The 23185-nt window shown below is 43.1% G+C and overlaps 1 protein-coding gene across 1 annotated transcript in view; it reads left to right on the top strand.

Moving 5' to 3' along the window:
• The window catches only part of LOC137095410 (igLON family member 5-like), a 283394-nt gene that overhangs the window by 257557 nt on the left and 2652 nt on the right, over window positions 1–23185 (top strand). Inside the window, exons 5-7 of the mRNA XM_067462043.1 lie at window positions 5423–5554; window positions 6993–7113; window positions 22652–22803. Of these exons, the coding sequence (XP_067318144.1) occupies window positions 5423–5554; window positions 6993–7113; window positions 22652–22803 (405 nt within the window). The remainder of the gene's footprint in view (window positions 1–5422; window positions 5555–6992; window positions 7114–22651; window positions 22804–23185) is intronic.

Raw genomic sequence — 23185 nt, 5'->3', positions numbered from 1 at the left:
GCCAGTTTACCAGCTGTTAGGATTTCTGAGAGTTGAAGGCCAAAACACCAGGGGACCCACAGGTTGAGAACCACTTGTCTAGATAAAGGGAAGTCATGGTGCCTCTCTATCCTGCTTTGGTTAGACCTCACCTGGAATTCTGTGTCAAATTCTGGGCACCACAGTTTAAAAGAGATTTTTATAAGCTGGAAGGTGTCCAGTGGTGGGAAACTAAAATGATCAAAGGTCTGGAGACATGGATCTCTATGAGGAGCTTTTTAAAGAGCTGGGTATGTTTAGTCTGCAGAAGAGAAGGTTGAGAGGAGACATGATAGCCATATATAAATATATGAAGGGATTTCATAAGGAAGGGAGAGCAGGCTTGTTTTCTGCTGCTCTGGAAACTAGGACTCCAAACAATTGGTTCAAATTACAGGACAGGAGATTCCACCTGAACATTGTGAAGAACTGTAAGAGCCGTTCAGCAACGGAACTCTCTGTCTCGTAGTGTAGTGGAAGCTCCATCTTTGGAGGCTTTTAAACATAAGCTGGATGTCAGGCGTATTTTGATTGTCCTTTTCCTGCTTGTCAGGGGATTGGACTAGATGGCCCATGCAATCTCTTTTCAATTCTATTATTTCATGATTTCACTTCCCAACCTTTCTCAGATTTTGTTGTGCTAGCTACTAGGGTTGCTGGAAATGTCAGTCAACAGCATCTGAATTCTGCATGCTTCCCATCCCTGCCTTAATAGCACTATTCCACATCCCTATATTATTTTGAAAGGGCTTCTTATTGACTCGGTGTTGATCTCAGCAGAGGTTGGTTTTCTCATCTCCTTGGACTTTCCATGAAGACACTGAAGTCCTCCTGCCCCTTACCACTCAGTGCCTGACACATAGTAGAGAGATTACAGAAGTGCCTGGCTATGTCCCTGTTGCCAAATGTAAAATTATCAACCAACAAGACCTCTAGAGGACCATAGCAAAATTCAACAAATGATGCAATCACTTCTAATCTAGCTATGTAGATATAGCTAGATGCACCTTCATTCTTACTGTGCTCCACCACTAATAGAATATCTATAGTAGGTCAAGAGGTGGTAAACAACTCACAGTAAGGCTCGCAGAACTATGACACAAGGCTGAGCAGTGCAGGATTGCAGCCATCTTGCTCTATGATGTAATTGTCGTAACACTTCAGAAGAAACTTCATTAGGTCCAAGGTGTGAAGCAACAAGCTGTGTGCAACATGGGGTCTTAATTTTCATATGTCCTCAATTACACGCACGAGAGGCAAGGTCCTTCTGCACATCTTCCATCTCACCTGTTTTCAATTTAACTTGTAGGACTGTTGGAAGTTGCACCTGCAGGTAAACTTGACAAATGGCTACTTTTCCCAGGGGGGCAAGCTGACTAAACCTATCCAGGGAACAAACACAAATATGCAAAGCTTCAAAATGATTCCCCTTTTTACTACAATTCTTGGGATCTCACCTTCCAGCTGCAATGAATGGGGATTCTAGAGGCTGTGGTCCCCAAGCATATTTTTATTCGTTTTGATTAGTATGTATTAGTATTGATTAGTATTTATTTATTTATTTATTTATTTACCATACTTGTATCTCGCCTTTCTCACCCCCGAAGGGGACTCCAGGCGGCCTTACAAAGGCAACAATTCAATGCCGCATGTACAATACATCAGTGAATAAACAAAAACATTAAAACATATCATTAAAACAACAATCATATAATCCAGGTCATATTCCAGGGCCAGTCCGGGTCGTCATTAAATTAATTTATAGTCTGTTATTGCACTGCTCCCATTACTGACCAAAAGCCTGATCCCAAACCCATGTTTTTAGATTTTTTTTCCCCTGAAGGCCAGGAGAGGGGGGGCAAGGGGGACAAATTTTCATAGACGAGGGGCCAACGCTAAGAAGGCTGTGTCTTTCATCACCACCAGTCATGCTTACAAGAAGGGTGGGACTGAGAGCAGGGCCTCCCCTGATGATCTTATCTTCCAATGTAGAACATAGAGGGTTATACATTTGGACAGGTAAGCTGGGTCGGAACCATTTAGGGCTTTATAAGCCAGCACTTTGAATTGTGCTTAGTAACAGACTAGTAGGAACTGAGTATGGAAATAAGACAAGTGGCAGTGCCTGGTTTTCTTTAACAGTGAACAGGACTTCAGTGATCCCACAGAATCCTTCAGATCTGACAACCTGCCTTGGTTCAGCCCTTTTTGTGTCCCTTTCTTCCTTAACTTCTGGTTTACTGAGTTTTATTTTGTTTTGGGTTGTGTGTAAGAGAGAGAATTGGCCATCTGCAAGGACGTTGCTCAGGAGACACCCAGATGTTTTGATGTTTTACCATCCTTGTGGGAGGCTACTCTCATGTCCCTGCATGGTGAGCCAGAGCTGACAGAGGGAGCTCATCCACACTCTCTCCAGATTCAAACCTGCGACCTGTTGGTCTTTAGTCCTGTCGGCACAAGGGTTTAACCCATTGCGTCACTGGAAGGTCCTGCTTATTGAGTGGCAGTAATAAATAGCATTTGGCTATCTCCCCACTGAGTGATAATACAGCTAGGGTCTTATGCATTAGGTGCAATGGTAGAGGTCAAAACTGTACAGATCATGCACAAAATTCCACAGTGGGTGCTGGAGAGCAAGCATAGTTGGGTGCAAATGTTGTCGAGGATGTGGATAGAGAGACCAAAGCCATTGTAGTTGCCTGGTGAGAGAAGCCAGTATTCCAGAATAAATTTCACCAAGTTGAAGAGAAAGCCACTGAGGTGTTATTTCATTCCAGCTGGAAAGGATGATGCAGTAGCCTGCCAAAAATCAACATGCCCACTGGGCAGAAAAATACAAAAGGGGAAGTCATGTCAGCTCCCCAAAGTCCATAAAAGTTCATAAAGTTTGGCAAGAGTTTATAAAAGTCCCTATAAAGTTCATGAAAGTTCATGGAAAGTCCATAAGAGTTCATAAGAGTTCTTGGGGGTGTGGTAGAAGGCCCTAGGAGCACTGAGTAGCCAGAGTCCACTCATAAAACAGGAGTTTCATTCATAAAAAAGGGATCCAATTAATAAATAATAGCCAAATTGGTCAGATGATAGTTTGGGTTACAGGGGCGTTGCCATGTAGGGCCATGGAGCCATGGGAAAAGCCTTAGGTTCCCACATGGGGGAGAGATAGGGGATTATGGGATCATTCCAACCTGGTGTCCTTAGCAAAACTATGAATCCCCTGATTTTGAACTATCTTTTACAGAGTCCTGGGGGAAGGGTCACCTCCAGTTACACAAACATGGAAGCCATCACCCAGAATTTCCCAATACTATTTCAGATTAGGGTTGCCACAATCCTGGTTTGGCTGGGTTTTGTCCAGATTCTTGGTATGTTGTCCTGGAGCATGATACAAAGGAGGAAATAGGAGTGAATGAAAAATCAGTTCTCAAAGTGGTGGAAAGCAAAAATCAAGAGCAGGGCCTATAACATAGCTTTGCTGGGAGGCAGGCGGTGGTTGCCCAAAACCACATGGTCAATTCCACAAGCGAGCAGAGTTTTGAACTACTTGGGTCTTTTTCTGCCAAGCCCAGCAATTTTACTATGACTGTTCTTTCAGAGCAGCTGTAACTGTGAAAAAAAATGTATATGGCCTGAACGTTGAATCATAGTGGCGAGAAAAAGTGTAACAACTAATGTGCTGAATTTGCATAACTAGAATGCAAATTAAAGTAATTTGCATAATTAGATTATACGCAGCTTTGAGGAAGTGGAATATGGCAACCCTGTCCAGAGGTCCCTGAGGATGATGTCATTGCTGTGTATACAGCTGTAGGAAAAATAGCAGGAGGATTCTGGATGTTGTAAGCTCAAAGAGTAACATTTTCAAGAATTGTGAGCAGATCACAGTAGAGGACCCCTTCCTGCTTTATAGCAACCCATGTGCCATAATCGGTTATTGACAGTAAGCTCACAGGTCAAGCGCGGAGAGGGGCTTACTGCTGTTTTTGGGGAAGTAATAGATGATATTTTGCTCAGATTGTTATCTTTTCCTCTTTCAGCTAAGGTTCTCCTAGACCAGTGTTTCCCAACCTTTTTTTGCCAGTGACCACTTTGACCAGGGACCACTCTCCAACATTAGTACCAAAAGAGTTACGAATCTAATCAAATCAAATCATTTATTTTGGTCATAGTCCACCACAGGAAATAAAAGTCGTAGTTTCATGTAAACTTGGTACGTTTAGTACATTAAGAATATAAATATAAATACTGAAGCACAATAGGGGTTATAAATCAATTTTTGGTCAATTTTAGATTCAGGTTGGTTATTTGGGATGCTGATTCAAAAAATTGTATTGGATAGACCACATCAGCTCTAGTTTCTGATACAGAACATATGTCATCCAGTAGTAGCCATCTGCTCGCCCACAGAAAACCACATTTTTATAATGTGTGCTACATGTTTTTAATTCTGTTTTATGACTGTTGTGGCATTGAAGTGCTGCCAATTGTGAGCCACTTTGAGTGGCCTTTGGGCTGAGAAAGGTGCCATAGAAATACTGTAAGTAAATAAATAAATAAATATTTAGTAATCTAGAACTGATGTGGTCTATCCAATGCAATTTTCTGAATCAACACCCTGAATAACCCCAGAAGGCCTAAAAATGAAGACACCAAGGCACCCTCGCTTCCAGGAGCCACATGGAACGGCTCCGTTCAAGGGGAGGGAGGAGGAGAAGCAGTCTGGAGGCTTGTTGTCACACCTTTCATTGGTAGTCAGCCTCTCACCTCCAGACACACCCGTTGCCTCGGCAATTTTTTGAGGGTTTTGTGAGACCAGTTGCTTTGGGTTGCTGTAGGTTTTTTGGGCTGTATGGCCATGCTCTAGAAGAGTTTGTGAGGCCTGAGGACGCATGCCATAGACGCAGGCAAAATGCCAAGAGAGAATGCTTCTAGAACATGGCCATACAGCCTGAAAAACCTACAACAACCCAGTGATTCCAGCCATGAAAGTCTTCAACAATACACCAGTTGCTATCATTGTAACAGTGAAACCTGAGATCATATTTTAGTTTTTGGGGACCACTATGGACCATAGGTTGAGAACCACTGTCCTAGACCCAGTAGCGACTTTGCACTTGGGGCATGCCAATTATTGAGCGCAGGGCGCTAATTGGGTTATGCGTCCCTTGATTGGCAACATATTGCACCAGCTTTTTTGAAACTCCAGGCCCAGCCTGCTCTGGTTTCACTTGGAACTCCACATTTCTGTCTTTGCAGCTCTGATGAGAGGCAGTCCCTTCATGTAGGAGGCGTTGATAACAGTGTTGTTGTTGTATGTGTTTTCTTCTGTGTAAGTCTGTGTTTGTGTCTGTCTCCCGACTGCTGGCCCTGACCCCCTTCCCGCCACCCCCTGATCCCTCTCCCACAGATGGATTCACCAGCGAAGGGGAGTTCCTGGAAATCACAGAGATCAACCGGCAACAGGCAGGGGAGTACGAGTGCATCACGGCCAACGGGGTCTCCACCCCAGACAGCAAGCGAGTCCTTATCACGGTCAACTGTAAGTGGCATTGTGTCTCCTCCCAGTTCTGTCTTTGTATCTTCTTTTTGTGGTGAGAATAGTTGGATCTGCATAAGGAAACTAACTCAAAGGATAAGATTCTTGGAAGACTGCAAAGATTAAATCACCCTCCTCCCAAAATTATTTTCAACAGCCTTTTCAGATTATGTGCTCTGCTAGCTTTTAAGACCCCATCTACACTGCCATATAATGCAGTTTAACTGCCCTAAAATGCATTAGATGAGTTCATACTGATTTTTTTATTGTGTCAGGAGTGACTTGAGAAACTGCAAGTCGCTTCTGGTGTGAGAGAGTTAGCCGTCTGCAAGGATGTTGCCCAGGGGATGCCTGGATGTTTTACCATCCTGTGGGAAGCTTCTCTCATGTCCTCGCAGAAGCTGGAGCTGACAGATGGGAGCTCACCCATCTTGCAAATTTGAACCGCCGGCACAAGGATTTAACCCATTGCATCCCCGCAGCTTCTAGTCTATACTGATGATATAATGGCAGTGTAGATGGGGCTTAAGTCACAAGATACTGTGGGCCCTTTGTATCCCCAGGGATTAAGTTCCAGGATTCCCCTGCATTGCAGATACCAAAATCCATGGATGCTCAAGTCCACACTACAATAATGTAGTAAGAAGGATATTTTTGGAGGGGTGTGTGTGTGTGTGTGTGTGGGTGTATCAGGCCATGGTTAGCCCTGATAGCTTGTTTAACTTGAATTAGACAAGGCGGGAAACTATTACAATGAACGTCTGGTTTATTGCCTTGACAATGGTGGATTGCCAATCAATGCTGGGCTACCTGGCACAAGATCTGTATACCCCAGCATGTTGTCCATATTCTGTTGTCTACAGCATCTATTATCTGAGATGACTGATCACTTTGCCTAATGGTATGGTGAACCCTAGCTGTAGCATCATTTTCAACTTCCAAGGTAGTCTTTCTGGCTTTTTGGGAAGTAATTATAGTATTTAGCTGAGAAGAGGCTCAGCTTTGGAGTCAGGTTTTACCTTCTCCCATTATTTTCCCCCTGATCTCATCATTCACATGTATGCTTAGATGAGAGAAAAGGTCTGTCTAGTTTGGCTTTCCATTCTCCAATGCCTGTGGGAATCCCCACAGGCAGAACATGGATCCCCACAAACTAGTAAAACTTTATGAATATTATTGATACTTTGTGAATGGCTGGTGTTTGTTTCCAGAGCCTTGCATGAGAAGGTTTCATTCAGCATCCCTATTAGAAATGCTCTGCCTACCATCCTTTGAGGAACAGAACTCTGCAAGGATATAACAGAGCTTGGCAAACTTGTCTAGGCAATAAGTCCCAGAGTCTTCCAGCCAAGAGAGTTAAAGACCAGACAACTTCTCCAAACTCTAATTCAGCTGCCACATTCAATCTACTAAATACCATTCTATGGTTCTCTCTTCTCAGACCCTCCAACCATAACGGATGTGAAGGACTCGCACCCCATGATTGGGAAGACAGCTCTTCTGCGCTGCGAAGCCATGGCTGTGCCACCTGCCGAATTTCAGTGGTTCAAAGATGACAAACAGTAAGTCATCCCTCCTTCCGTCTTTGGGTACTTTCCCCACTGATGAGCAGTTATGTGAATGTCCTTAGAATAATATTTGGCTTTTGGGCTAGCACAGTGCTGTGGGCGGACGTTGTGAATATAAAACAGGAGTTACTATTTTGGATACCAAAGGAACACAGAAAATGTATCATTTCTAGGTGCAAACAAAATTTAATATCTCCCTCTGATAATAGACATTTGGGGAATGCAAAAAAATTCTTTGCAGGGCATTTTGTTGGAACTCAACAACATTCTGCACAAGTGTATAGTCCTCATCAAGGAAATAGATAGGCAGATAAATCAGTTGTCACTCTATTCTCTCCTCCTATCTCTTGCTTGTTAGGCTGATACTTTTTCTGAGCACATGGCAAACCTCCAAGTTCTCCATTTTTGCAAGCATGGAGAAGGACAAGATTTCTCCAGTGATAGTTAAATGGTTAGGACCTTTCCTATCTAGAAATGTAGTTCTTTCAGTAAAGTGTTTCATAACTCTTAAATGTGACTCTGCTCCTGTATTGCTGAAGCTCATTTGCTCTATTGTAGCATTTCTCAACCTGGGGGCCATGACACCTGAAGGGGTCAAATTGGTATTTCAGAAGGGTTGCCAAAGACCACCAGAAAACACATATTTCTGATGGACTTAGGAACCCTTTGACAGAGAAGGCTGAAAATCTCTCCACCTATCTCACCAAAAGCCCTCCTCTACTGTGATTGGCTAGCCTCTCAGCCAAGGGGAGGGCTGTTTCTGAGACTCCCAAGTGGGGAGGGGAGAGCAGGCATTTTTGGCACATGGGTGCATGGTGCATGGGCAAGGGAGAGCACACAAGGCTGGAGGGAGACTTGCAAGTCCCTTCAAGGCAGGAGGGAAGGCACCCATGGGACCGAGAGTGGCCTGGCAGCATCAGGAGGAGGAGCAGTAGCAGAAACGGCTTAGGTAATTTGTAATGCTATTTATTAGAAAAGTCAGTCCTTCCTTTTGTTTTTTATTAATGCTCCCATTAGAAAATGCATAAGGATGTGGGTGAACTATAACTCCCAAAATCCCCAAACCCCACTAGTATTCAAAGTTGGCCATGTTGGGTCTGTGTGCCAAGTTTGATCCAGATCCATCATTGTTTGAGTCCACAATGCTCTCTGGATGCAGGTGAACTACAACTCCAAAATTCAAAGTCAATGCCCACCAAACCCTTCCAGTATTTTCTGTTGGTCATGGGAGTTCTATGTGCCAAGATTGGTTCAATTCCATCATTGGTGGAGTTCAGAATGCTCTTTGATTTTAGGTGAACTATAAATCACAGAAACTGTAATTCCCAAATGTCAAAGTCTATTTTCCCCTAACTCCACCAGTGTTCACATTTGACATATTGAGCATTCATGCCAAGTATGGTCTAGCTCCAACATTGTTTGAGTCCACAGAGCTCTCTAGATGTAGGTGAACTACAACTCCAAAACTCAAGGTCAATGCCCTCCAAATCCTTCCAGTATTTTCTGTTCATCACTGGAGTTCTGTGTGCCAAGACTAGTTCAGTTCCATCATTGGTGGAGTTCAGAATGCTCTTTGATTTTAAGTTAACTATAAATCCCAGCAACTATAGCTCCCAAATGACAAAATCAATAACCCCTACTAGCCCCACCAGTATTCAGATTTGGGCGTATCGGGTATTTGTGCCAAAGTTGGTCCAGTGAATGAAAATATACCCTACATATCAGGTATTTGCATTATGATTCACAGCAGTAGCAAAATTACAGTTATGAAGTAGCAACAATAATAATGTTATGGTTGGGGGTCACCACAACATGAGGAACTGTATTAAGGGGTCATGGCATTAGGAAGGTTGTGAACCACTGTTCTATTCACAAGAAGCTTCTGATCTGCTGCTACTGCACCATGTTTACATGCTTTTTCTTTTTTGGAATTACCCAACACATTTCACATAAACTCCTGTTCCCATATCTTCCCTATATACCCTTTCATGTATAGCTTCACAATATCCATTCCAAAGTACTGCAGGCTGCTAAATTTTAGTATCGCAGCATTGAAAGGTACCGAAAAATGACTCTCAAGTCCTTCCACCTGCCATGCAATCAAATATATCCAAAGCACTTGCAAAAGATGCCCATCCAACTTTTATTTAGAAGAGCTCCAAAGACAGAGAATCTATTGCCCTCATAGGCAGTCTCTTAGTTATAGAAGGCCCTAAAGCTGGTTACCATGCTCCTCAGATAGCCGTTATTGTGACTCCGTGTGTTATTAGCCTCTCTCTAGCTGGTAAAAGCAGAAGCGGAAAGTGACTGGAGAGAAAGAAATAAAACCTTGCTTTCTCTAGTATACATAAATCTAGGAAATTACTTTTATCTGCCACACTCATTCACGTTACATGTTAGAGTATTAATACTTTTTATTTCCACCACTCCTGCTATTAATGTTACTGGATTCTCCCTATCATCTCCATTGATGAGAAGGAGCAACAAGGATCACCTAGCCGTGACTGTTTAGAAGGACTGAAGTTCATGAGTAATGAAAGGATTGTGGTAGTCAATGAAAGAAAGACCTTTGTATACTTTTGAATACCAGCAGACAGTACTCTCCTCTGGGTTTACACTCAGCAGGTTGCACCATTTCTTTAGGTTGCACCATTTCTCCCAGTTTGACTGGAAATGAAATATGACAGATATGTGTAGACCCTGAGGAAGATTGAAGCTACTGAAGGACCCAAGCAGACATTCATTTGTGATGGTTAATACATTTTTTTCATGTTCTGGGGTCAAATGATGTGAAAGCTGTGAGGCCGCCTTCCATAGGAGGTTCACTTGGCCCCCTTTCCACAAGTTAGCAAAGACTATTTTATTTAGGAAGACCTTTGTTTCTTAATGTATTGTTCCAGATGGTGCTTTTAATAAGACATATAGGGGGTCTGTCTTTTATTATGTTTTTTTTAAAAAACACACACACACACACACAAACAACTATGTTTGTGTTTTAAGCAGAATTTAAGTAGAATTGTACCTTAGTTATCTATATAAATAAAAATGTAATGTTCATTTGTGGGTTTAACTGAACTCAAAAACCACTGGATGAATTGACACCAAACTTGGACACAAGACACCTAACAACCCAATGTATGTCCTTTACTCAAAAAATTGATTTTGTCATTTGGGAGTTGTAGTTGCTGGGATTTATAGTTCACCTACAATCAAAGAGCATTCTGAACTCCGTCAATGATGGAATTGAACCAATTTTGGCACACAGAACTCCCAAGTCCAACAGAAAATACTGGAAGGGTTTGGTGGACATTGACCTTGAGTTTTGGAGTTGTAGTTCACCTACATCCAGAGAGGACTGTGGACTCAAACAATGATGGATCTGGACCAAACTTGGGATGAATACTCAATATGCCCAAATGTGAACACTGGTAGAATTTGGGGAAAATAGAATCTTGACATTTGGGAGCTGTAGTTGTTGGGATTTGTAGTTCACCTACAATCACAGAGAATTCTAAAACCCCACCAATGATAGAATTGGGCCAAACCTCCCACACAGAACCCCCATGACCACCAGAGTGGGCCACAGCAACGTGTGGCAGGGGACGGCTAGTATATAGTATTCCCTCGCTACTTCGTGGTTCGCTTTTTGCGGACTCGCTGTTTCACGGGTTTTTGCCTCCTGGCAATGATGGAGTGTGGAAGGGGGAGAGAGGCAGCTATTTAAAAAAGAGAGAGAGGAGATGCAAAGCAGTATGTAAATCATGGCCTTATAGCCCCTTCCTTATAGCTAGCAAAAGAAAAAGGGGTGTGGTGCCTTTAAATATCTCCTCCCTTCTGCCTCACTCTTGTAATGTGATATATATATACAGTGTTCCCTCACTTATCGTGGGTGTTACATGCCAGGACCACATGCAAAAAGTGAAAATCCGTGAAGTAAGATATATAGCATCCCTACTTCGCGGATTTTCACTTTTCGCTAGTGGTCCTGGAACGTAACACCCACGATAAGTGAGGGAACACTGTACACACACACACACACACACAAACACCCTTAGGCCATATCACAATATCAAACCAAACAACAAGGCTTGATAAGACTAGATTGCACTCTATGTAGTAAGTTAAGATGAGATACTTGTAACAATACTGTAAATAAACATGATAACACTGTATGGTTGAAGGCTTTCATGGCCAGAATCACTGAGTTGTTTTACGGGCTCTATGGCAATGTCCCAGAAGCATTCTCTCCTGATGTTCCACCTGCATCTATTTCAGGCATCCTCTGAAGTCGTGAGGATTCACACCTACCTCCAACAGACAAGCGTTCTTTCTCCCACCCTGGACATTCCACAGATATATAAATCCCACTTTCCTAGTTTCCAACAGACCTCACAATCTCTGAGGATGCCTGCCATAGATGCAGGCAAAATGACAGGAGAGAATGTTGCTGTTGAACTTCATTTTGTTAGTTTTGGCCATTAATCTCTCTAATCTGTTAAGATTGTTTTGAATTCTGCTCCTGTCTTCTAGAATATTAGCTATCCCTCCCAATTTGGTGTCATCTGCAGACTTGATGATCATGCCTTCTAACCCTTCATCTAAGTCATTAAGTTGGGGGTTGGGTCAAAGGTTCAAAAGATAGTTTCAAATTCAAAGCTAATTTATTTTCATTAAGAGTCATTTCCCATGCACCGCGCTGCTTTCAGCCCAGACGTGGGCTGGCAGCCGGCACAGATGGCAGAGGAACAACCTAAAACGAACGGACACAATTGTCTGACCCAATTTAAGACAGTTTTCTGTGTGACTGTGCAGTATGTCTTGTTAGCTAGTCAGGATCCTGTGGTTTCCCCCTCCAAATTGCAATCTTATTAAACAAACCCGTGACGCACATGCTCACCGTCACTTAACACAGCTTAATTTGCAACCCGCCAAGCAGAACGCGACCCTTCCGTCATGTATGGCGTCCCGTTGCCCCGAAGCGTGGGGAATGAAGACGACTTGATAAATACCCTATTTTGGCTGCCTGCCTGGGACTTCAAAGGGCAGGGTTGTCACATACCTGGCAAGCCTCAGTGTCTGACTGCTGGGGCTACATTCAGCTGCTGTGTGGATGCAGAGAGGAGGACAAAACATACATGGCATAGCAGGAAACATAGCAGTCTTCTCCAGACTGACTTGTTCCAGGTTCAGTACCGATCCCATTATCTCCAGGTTGCAAAGGTGTGGTTGTCATATAATAGATTCAGGGGGTGCTGAGTTTGATTGGGGGGGGGGGGGCTGAGATTGATTCAAAGGGGGGAGCTGAGGATCTACCTTAGAAAACCTTTTGTATCGTTATCCCAATAGCCCCAAGCATATGGGATATATTGAGCATGGTGATCAGATCATGATATGAATAAACATAACAGTTTAAATAATGTACCAGTAAGGGCTTCTTGCGGACCACCCTGAGAATTTGGGGGGGGGGGCTGAAGCCCCTCAAGCCCCCCCCCCTCCCAGCTACATGCCTGCCTGCAGGCTATCCGGTGGACAAAGATGGCTCAAAGATGGCTTTTCCTGCATGGCAGGAAGTTGGTTAGAATGGCTCATGTGGTCTTCCAACTCTATTATCCTATGATTCTGTGATACAGTATGATGGAAGTAAGGACTGACTTCCAAATAATTCTTTAGATTTCCTTCAATGTTACCCTGCAAAGAAAAGTATAACAAAATGTGGAAGTGGCAAGGGAAAAATCCACCAGTTGCTCCTTTGAAAAGACAAATATAACTTTACTATGCAAGAGAAGCCCCTGTATGTATGTAGGTAGGTATATATGCATTCTTGTATGTGGGAGCCCCTGGTAAAACCACTGAGTTGCTGAACTTGCTGATCAAAAGGTCACAAGTTCAAATCCGGGAAGCGGGGTGAGCTCCCACTGTTAACCCCAGCTTCTGCCAACCTAGCAGTTCAAAAACATCTAAATGTGAGTTGATCCAGTGGGAAGGTAACAGCGTTCCATGGATTCATGCTGTCCACATGACCTTGGAGGTGTCTACGGACAACATCAGCTCTTCAGCTTAGAAATGGAGATGAGCACCAACCCCCGGAGTTGGACACGACTGGACTTAATGTCAGGGGGAAACCTTTTTTTTAAATATATGTTTTTATTGCCGACACCGGTAGAATGATACCACAATCCATCACCATTACCGAATACATATCAAATATTGTTTTCATAGTGTTCTTATCTATTCCACCTTTATCTCCCACTTGTGTCTATTGATTTTACACCCCTCTCCCCCTCCCCCCACCCTCTGGGAACAGTACTTGTCTTTATTCAAATATTATTTTAATTGAACAATCTGGGAAAGAGAATGGTCCAGCTCTTTCTTTTCCTTTGACTATTTCTATCCGTTTTCCCCATTTCTGAACCCAGGTCTTCTTGATTCGGCATGATGTATATTTGGCTTTTCTTTCAGAGATGAAGTCCTGAAGCATAAAATCTGCTAGGGAACCATACCATTTTTAAACTTCCAACTCCCTATGGTCTTTCCACCCCAAGGCCACAGTTGCTTGGGCGGCAACTATCATGTATTTTATCATTTACTAGCCGTCTGCAGCTGTGGCCCACATGGGGTTTCTGTGTGGGAGGTTTGTCCCAATTCTATCGGTGGGGTTCAGAAAGCTCTGTGACTGTAGGTGAATTATAAATCCCAGCAACTACAACTCCCAAATGTCAAGATTCTATTTTCCCCAAACTTCACCAGTGTTCACATTTGGGCATATTGAGTATTCATGTAGAGTTTGGTCCAGATCCATCATTGTTTGAGTCCACAGTGCTGTCTGGATGTAGGTGAACTACAACTCCAAAACCAAAGAACACTGCACACCAAACCCTTCCAGTATTTTCTGTTGGTCATGGGAGAACTGTGTGCCAAGTTTGGTTCAATTCCATCGTTGGTGGGGTTCAGAATGCTATTTGCTTGCAGGTGAACTATAAATCCCAGCAACTGCAACTCCCAAATGACAAAATCAATTTTTAGAAGGGAAGGACATACATTGGGTTGTTTGGTGTCAATTCGTCCAGTGGTTTTTGAGTTCTGTTAAACCCACAAATGAACATTACATTCTTATTTATATAGATAGGGGAAAACCTTTACCTTCACCTTATGCATGTATGTATGTGAGTCACAATTCTCAGGCACACTTCATTTTTAGAGATGTTTATATTGGGGGGAGGGGGGGAGTATGCTTTCAAATGGAAGAAATACAGTAAATCCTAAAATTGTGAAGATTCCAATCTTTTCCAGGATTCTCCTTGTTACGTTTTCCTGAGATGTTGGTTTTTAAATATAGTCAGCCTTCCATATCTATGGATATCACCTCCACCAATTCTTGCTTGAGTTCCCCATTTTATATATGCCATTTTAGTATGCCTTTGTATGTAATTAGACTTGAGCATCCACCGATTTTGATATCCACAGGGGTCCTGGAACCAATCCCTGAGGGTGCCAAGGACTCACTGTTCCGTACTTTGAAATATTCTTTCCTTCCCTGGGAGAAGGGAATGGAGAAATTACTCCAATCTTCCATACTAGCTTAGCCAATGAGGGAGTTGAGTTCCGGTTTTGACACCTGCGGAAATGATATGTGATTATCTCCAAGTGCAAGTCTTCCTCCCAGTTGTTTCTCTTTAGTGCTCCCATGCTAAGCTAGTGATAAAAGTTCATGGTTCAAACCTCGTATGTCTCGGGGGAGTTGTTTGTGGTTAGACCTGTGTAGGCGAAAAACAACCACTTCTCTTTGTCTTATTTTATTAGGAAACAGCGACGACGGAGCTGTGGGTACACTGAACATCAAAGGCCAAAAGGCAGTGGGAGGGAGGGGAGCCTCCGAGTAGCATTTTAAAAAGGCACACATTTGAGTGCTGTCAGTAAAAGCAACACAGAGCGGAGCTAATACAATCAAATCACTGGCAGCCATAAAATCCTGAAGTTGTCTTCAATTAATAAGCAAATGACTCTTAATTTGTGCTGGAGCAAAGGGCCAAATGACACACAGGACATCAGCAGTCAGGCCAAAAGAGGCTGTGAATTTTATAATGACAGCAGAGTTCTGACAACAGCAGTTAACCCTTTGCCCTCTGTTTCCTCCCTGGACTACATTCTCCCCTTTTCCCACAACAGTTCTACCCCCCTTCTATTGTTTAGTTGGATTTATTGGAATTCTATCCTGCCTGACTCACAAAACTGTGGCTCCAGGTGGCTTCAATTAATATCAGATTTTTAAAAATGCAATTAAACCATGAGATGCGCATAAAACGTAAATGATGAAATAAAACTATTACAACCTGCCAGTAAAAGGAAATGCAACATCCATGCTGTTAGAAGCCCCTTTCCTTTAAAAAAATAATGGGAATCAATGCAGAATTGCATGGGAAATTGCCTAAGATTGGATTTGAATATTCCTTGGATCTATTTGCTGCTATATATCTTCCTCAGTATGTCTTTGCTTTCGGAGCTATGAGTACATTGTGATGTAGTTTGACAGGGGAAAACAGGAAGTATTGAGTTCACCCTTTGTTACTTACTTACTTAGGCAATCCCTTGTTGTCCGAGTAAGATTGTCCTCCAAGTTCGGTGTGCTGGTAGTGGTTACGTAGATGACTGTGGAGCCCTATTCTTGATCCGCATCTTCTCTCGCAGTAAGGGCATCAGTTTCCACATGGAAGGTGGTCCCAGTCAGGGTTGGCTTGATGTGCCTTTGGCTTGGCACATTTCTCTCTGTCGCCCTCCATTTGTGCCTCTTCAAATTCTACAGCACTGCTGGTCTCAGCTGACCTCCAGCTAGAGCACTCAAGGGCCAGGGCTTCCCAATTCTCTGTGTCTATGCCACAGTTTTTAAGGTTGGCTTTTAGCCCATCTTTAAATCTCTTTTCCTGTCCTCCAACATTCCATTTTCTGTTCTTGAGTTCAGAGTGGAGCAACTGCTTTGGGAGACGGTGATCGGGCATTCAGACAACATGGGCAGTCCAGTGGAGTTGATGGCGGAGGACCATCGCTTCAATGTTGGTTGTCTTTGCTTCTTCCAGCACACTGACATTTTTCCGCCTGTCTTCCCAAGAGATTTGCAGGATTTTTCAGAGGCAATGCTAATGGAATCGTTCCAGGAGTTGCATGTAACGTCTGTAGATAGTCCACGTTTCACAGGCATATAGCAGGGTTGGGAGAACAATATCTTTATAAACAAGCACCTTGGTCTCCCTATGGATGTCCTGGTCCTCAAATACTTCATATGGACCTAAAACCTGTTGCTAAACCCAAGAGGAACCAACAAATAAATTGACTGAATACATAAAGCTGACCATCAAGTCATTCTGGAAGACCTAAAGATTCTTATAAAATGTATCTTATAGGGTACATTTTAATAAAATCAATAGGAGCATAGTGCATCAATAGGAGCATAGTGTCTAGATCTAGGGAAGTCATGCTACCCCTCTATTCCGCTTTGGTTAGACCACACTTGGAATATTGTGTCCAATTCTGGGCACCACAATTCAAGAGAGATATTGACAAGCTGGAATGTGTCCAGAGGAGGGCGACTAAAATGATCAAGGGTCTGGAGAACAAGCCCTATGAGGAGTGGCTTAAGGAGCTGGGCATGTTTAGCCTGAAGAAGAGAAGGCTGAGAGGAGATATGATAGCCATGTATAAATATGTGAGAGGAAGCCACAGGGAGGAGGGAGCAAGCTTGTTTTCTGCTTCCCTGGAGACTAGGACGCGGAACAATGGTTTCAAACTACAAGAAAGGGGATTCCATCTGAACATTAGGAAGAACTTCCTGACTGTGAGAGCCGTTCAGCAGTGGAACTCTCTGCCCCGGAGTGCGGTGGAGGATCCTTCTTTGGAAGCTTTTAAACAGAGGCTGGATGGCCATCTGTCAGGGGTGATTTGAATGCAATATTCCTGCTTCTTGGCAGGGGGTTGGACTGGATGGCCCATGAGGTCTCTTCCAACTCTTTGATTCTATGAAATCCATAAAGAATTAAAACTGCAAAAGACAAAGTCATAAATGGGGCGAGGGGAGGCTGTACAGAGGCCAAAGCATACCCTTAGAATTCCCTGGAGCACCTAGAGAGACCCACAACACTTGTGGATTGGGGTAGTATTTTGGAGCATAGGTAAGTGACTCCATGGGTATCAAATCTATGGATAAAGAGGTCATGCTGTAATTTAACTGAGTTCAAATCAAGCTTGATTATGGAAGAAGAATGTCAGGAGGTAACTCATAGGTCACCTAAATTGGATGGTGCAATGGTTTAAACCTTTATGCTGGCAGGACTGCTGACTGAAAGGTCGGTAGTTTGAATCCAGGGAGTTGGGTGAGCTCCCATCTGTCAGTTCCATCTCCTCATGCAGAGACATGAGAGAAGTCTCCTACAGGATGGTAAAACATCCGGGCGTCCCCTGAGCAACGTCCTTGCTGATGGCCAATTCTCTCACACCAGAAGTGACTTGCCATTTCTCAAGTCGCTCCTGACATGAAAAATAACCCTACATTGGATTATCTGACTCAGTCATTTCTTCCAGGTATCATTTTTTTCTCCAAAGGAAGATGCCTCTTCTTGCTGACTCTCTACCAGATCCAATTCATGACATAGTTCCTATAACTGTAATCCTTAACAGATTTCTGAAAAGTTCACCAAGTCAGATGAAGGTCTCCATTCACATCCACCTACACTTTCCAAACCCCAACTTTCTGTCACTCCCAACTTGCAGTCATCCCCTCCAACATAACTATTGCCTCGCTTCTGGAGAGTCATAGCCTTTGGCAGCAGAGATCTGGAATCCAAAAATTTTCCACTTTATTCATCCTCCTCCCCCAAAATGAAGGTAAATAATTTCTCTTGTATGCTTTTCCTTGCAAGAGAATGCAAACGTTCTGCACAGAATTCTCCCGGTATTTGCACTTTGGAGCTCTTTTGGGGAATTAACCTGCACAGAATTACACATGTTTTATTCTGCAGGAAACATTTTTTTGTGTAAAACACACCGGTTCCTGCACATGTGTATTCTAATCAGAAAACATAGGGGAATTTTTTGTACAGGGAAAAAATACAAGTACAGAAAATTACCCCCAAAGACTTTACCAATAGAAAATAATATTCATCCTTGTTCTGTTCAAGAGTTTCTTAAGTCTTAGGAAGTCCATTATTTGGCAGGGATATTTCCCCTTCCCTACTGCAAAAAGGAGGGTGCATGTTTATGTGTTTTCTTTCCCTCTCAACAGTCTTATTATTGGGTTGTTGTAGGTTTTTCGGGCTGTATGGCCATGTTCTAAAAGCATTCTCTCCTGACGTTATGCCTGCATCTATGGCAAGCATCCTCAGAGGTTGTGATTCCAGCCATGAAAGCCTTTGAAAATACAATCCTATTATTCTCATGATGTGGGGCAAAGGGAAGACTCTTGGGGTATCAACTGCTGTTATTCCTACTGTACATGAGTGGCTGCGGAGTTTAGCTGGGCTGTATATTTCACATAGCAAAGTTGGAACTTTGTGTGGCAAGCAGCGTTAAAATGAGGTTAAGATTATGAAAGTTTGGAGAGGTTGCAGCAGTTTGCTTTTGCCTGAGCCTACTGGAAAAAGCGAGATTATACCTCTTTCTCTCCACTGCTTCATGCTGACTTAATAGACTTCCCCTGGTGATACAATGGGTTAAACCCTTGTGCCAGCATGTCTGCTAACCAACAGGTCAGTGGTTCGAATCTGGAGAGAGCGGGTTGAGCTCCCTCTGTTAGCTCCAGCTCCCAATGCGGGGACATGAGAGAAGCCTCCCACAAGCATGGTAAAACATCAAAACATCTTGGCGTCCTCTGGGCAGTGTCCTTGCTGACAGCCAATTCTCTCACACCAGAAGCGACTTGCAGTTTCTCATGTTGCTCCTGACACACACACACCTAAAATAGACTGCAAATTATTCCCCCTCCCCTTGAACTCAATCTGCAAAAATACAGGAAAATTTAGGTGAAAGGAGGAATGCAGCCCAAGGAGAGAGAAACTGGGAAACTTTAAAAGCAGCTGAAAAAGTGGGTGAATAATAGGGACTGTCGTTGCCAAATGGTGTTGGTTGGAGGATATGTAATTGACTCCATGCCCAAGCAGTTTCTAAGATATGAATCCGGGAAGTGGGGTGAGCTCCCATCTGTCAGCTCCAGCTTCTCATGAGGGGACATGAGCGAAGTCACCCACAGGATGGTAAAACATCCAGATGTCCCCTGGGCACTACCTTGCAGATGGCCAATTCTCTCACACCAGAAGCGACTTGCAGTTTCTCAAGTTGCTCCTGACATGAAAAAAACCCCTGTGGGTTGGGAGATGTTCTGGCAATGAAAGAGATATTCACAGGCATATTGCCCTTCCATCCAACCCCATGTGTGAAAATTGAGTCATTCCAAACCAAGCATCCATGAAGAAAATAATTGACACAGGATGTTTACAGCCAAGACATTAAATCTCTCAATTGTCATTTTCTCCTTTCAGTTCTATCTTGATTGCACAACCAACTATGCATGTTGTGGGTTATTTCTGGATATATATATATATATATATATATATATAATGCTGTAGTTTTTCTTTTTAAAATTAGTGGCATAGCTATATGGTGGGAGGGGGAGGGTGGGGGGCCAACACCAAAATGAGGTCATTGCTTCCCCATATAAGAAATCCGTCCCATCAAAATAATGTTCCTTCAATCCTAGATGTCTAGCATTGCGGAGAGTGAGATGCAGGAAAATGGCTCACACTTAGAGCTCTTCTCTTTACTATGTTTGCATTCCCTTGGTCACTTTCCTAGTCCCTTTACTTTGGAGCCTGAAGTTCTTTAGCACAGCAGATTACCCGCTAGCTGCAGTAAATCTTGCTAACCAAAAGGTTGACAGTTCGAAGCCCAGGTCAGGATGAGCTCCTGCCCTTTAGCCCAGCTTCTGCCTACCTAGCAGTTTTGAAAACAGCAATGTGAGTAGATAAGCGGGTAGGTATTTAAGGCACTCATAAGGAAATACCAGAAAAATGCCAGTGATTTGATCAAGAAGGAAGTTTATGAACAAAGCTCTTTGGCAGGGAAAATGGAACGACAGCACACACACATATACAGTGGCCAGAACCAAGCACAAACTCCAAGATGCAGAAGATAGGAAATCCTGTACCTTTATCTATGTAGAGTTGTCTGTCTTGTCAGTGTATAATGGCACTGAATGTTTGCCGTATATGTTTTCTGTGATCCACTCTGAGTTCCCCCCTTTGGGGTGAGGACGGATGGAATATAAATACTGAAAATAAATAAATAAATATTTCTAAGTGCTCAACTGAATTACTATTACTGTTGTTATTAATTATTGTTATTGCTATGATTGGTACTAATTAGTTGTCCATTCTCGGCATCTAATAGAGGAACATATTAAAAGGCAACACAGTTAAAATTGTATTTTGAATTAATACAATTCCGAGAAATTTTTCTGTTACAGCTGCCACAAGTTAATTGGGTGTGTTAGCATATAACAAGGCACTACGTTTGCAAGCTTTGAACTTTGCATTTTGGCTTAGCTTGATGACTCGTTTTGAGCTGAAGAAACCAAGTTGCTAGGAGGGGTTACGCAGCATCCTGAAGCTGAAGCAGTTTGGAATGCCAAGGAAACTGCTTGTTTATGACAAGACTAGCTGTACCTGCCATAAGTTGCTGTGGCCAACCTTCCCTCTCTCTCTCTCTCTCTTTCTTTCTTTCTCTCCTTCCTTTCCTTTTTTTCTTTCCTTCTTTGTCAGTGTTGATGTGGTGATTGTCTGGCTTGCCCACATGCAACATATAATTGTCCTTTTTAGGGGTCCCTTTCAAATCTATGATCCTATATCTGTGTGTGTGTGTGAATCGTATCTATTTATCTATATCTATGGCTGGATGACTCTTTGTCAGGAGGGCTTTGAATACGTTTTCTTGCCCTGGTGAAGGAAGTTGGACTGGATGGCCCTAAGTAAGGGGGTTCTGTGTTTGCCCCAATTCTGTCTTTGGTGGGGTTCAGCATGCGCTTTGATTGTAGGTGAACTATAAATCCCAGTAACTACAACTCCCAAATGTCAAGGTCTATTTTCCTCAAACTCCATCTGTGTTCATATTTGGGCATATGGAATATTAGTGCCAAGTTTGGTCCAGATCCATCATTGTTTGAATCCACAGTGCTCTCTGGATGTAGGTGAGCTACAACTTCCAAACTCAAGGTCAATGCCCACCAAACCCTTCTACTGTTCTCTGTTGGTCAGGGGAGCCCTGTGTGCCATGTTTGGTTCAATTCCATAATTGGTGGTGTTCAGAATCCTCTTTGACTGTAAGAAAACTATAACTTTCAGCGACTACAACTCCCAAATGACAAAATCAATTTTTTTGAGTGATAGTCACTCCTTGGGCTAGTAGGTGTCTTGTGGCCAACTTTGGTGTCAATTGCCCCAGTGGTTTTTGAGTTCTGTTAATCCCACAAACGAACATTACATTTTTATTTATATAGATAAGGACATTTTACTGATAACTAAGTAGAGAGGCTGTATTATTTTGCTATATGCTTGCATATTGTCGTGTAAAGAAGAAGACTCACCAGAGATATTGTTTGTTGTATATTGGTGAGAACAATTCTTCTGTTTCGCTTTGTGTTTTTGATTTACAGTGAATAGAACTATATTTTTGTTTCTACTTAAAGCAACAGACTCATGTGTATTTTTGAGTTTTTATCTTGAGAACAAAAGGGGCTGAGACATTCTGCGGGCTGCTAACACTACTCTGACAAAGCAGAGTTATAGGTTTTACTGCCTGCTCAGTACTGCAGACACTGGAGGCTGTGAAGAGCCTCAAAGACAAAAATATCCAGCTAAGCAGGCTTGGGTTCAGCTTGCTGAGTCATAGGTTACATGGCATAATCTAACGCCAACCAGGCTAGGTGAGTCCCATAGGTTTAAAGCTGGAGTGTGGGGACAGGAAAGGTTAGATGAGCGCTTTACGATGATAGGGAGGTATGTATGGGGAACATGGTGTGTGCTGTCACATTTAATAATGATGAAGCATCCCCCTTAGGAATGGCATGCCTGCTTACTCATACACACACACACAATGCTGTTAGAGAGTGGGGGGATGCTAGTAAGCTGGGTCTCTGGATCTACTGCCGCTTTGGGGATAGTGCCACGACAGAAGATGAATCACCTGTCTGACAGGCCCGAACAGAGATAAACAGCCATGGAGCTGGGGGAAAGTGGCACGGAGAGGTGTGCGAAATGCCAGGGAGCCTTTTGAGTGCATCAGCAAGAATTCCTCCTCTGATATTTGTTGCTTTCTAGGGATTGAGAGGTTGGTTGCGAAGCCAGCCGCATCCAAATGTCTCCCTGGATTCGGAGGATTTTAGAATCCCAAAGTCTCAGTTAGAATCTGCTCATTTCAATTGCCTCCAATCCTTTTGGAGCACAATGCTTTCACCATATCCTCACCATGCTCTCCTTTCATCCCTTCTTCCTTGCAGACTAGTTGGAGGCTTGGACGGACTGCAGATCCAGAATGAGCGGACCCGCTCCATACTGCTTTTCCCTAACGTCACACATCGGCATTACGGGAACTACACCTGCCTGGCTTCGAACAACTTGGGCTCCTTCAATGTTAGCTTACGGCTTATCAGTGAGTCTCTCTTTCTCTTCCTTCTCTGCTCCCCAGTTTTGGTAACTATTCAGTTGTGTGGCTTAGCCTTGGCCAGGTTTTTTGGGGGGGACCATCGGTTTTTTAAGACTGGAACCCCTTCTGAAAAATATGGCAACAAGTGCACTTGATGACTCATTTGTGTCCCTCAAAGCATAACACTTCCAAGAGGAGGATACCGTTCTTACATATCTTGCTGGTAAGAAGTCAATAAAGCATTGTTGCTCCGGTCACCATTTCACAACCTGTGTTCCCCAACCTTATAGTGGATACTAAAGTACAGATCAGAGTGTCTCTTGATATTATGACATCATGAAATGCATTGTATTGCAGCAATAAGTACCATAAGTAGAGAATAAAGTGA

Source organism: Anolis sagrei, chromosome Y (genome assembly GCF_037176765.1).
Source record: "Anolis sagrei isolate rAnoSag1 chromosome Y, rAnoSag1.mat, whole genome shotgun sequence".
Taxonomy (NCBI): Eukaryota; Metazoa; Chordata; class Lepidosauria; order Squamata; family Dactyloidae; genus Anolis; species Anolis sagrei.
The sequence above is the reverse complement of the archived record's forward strand: the minus strand, read 5'-3'. Positions and strand labels throughout refer to the sequence as shown.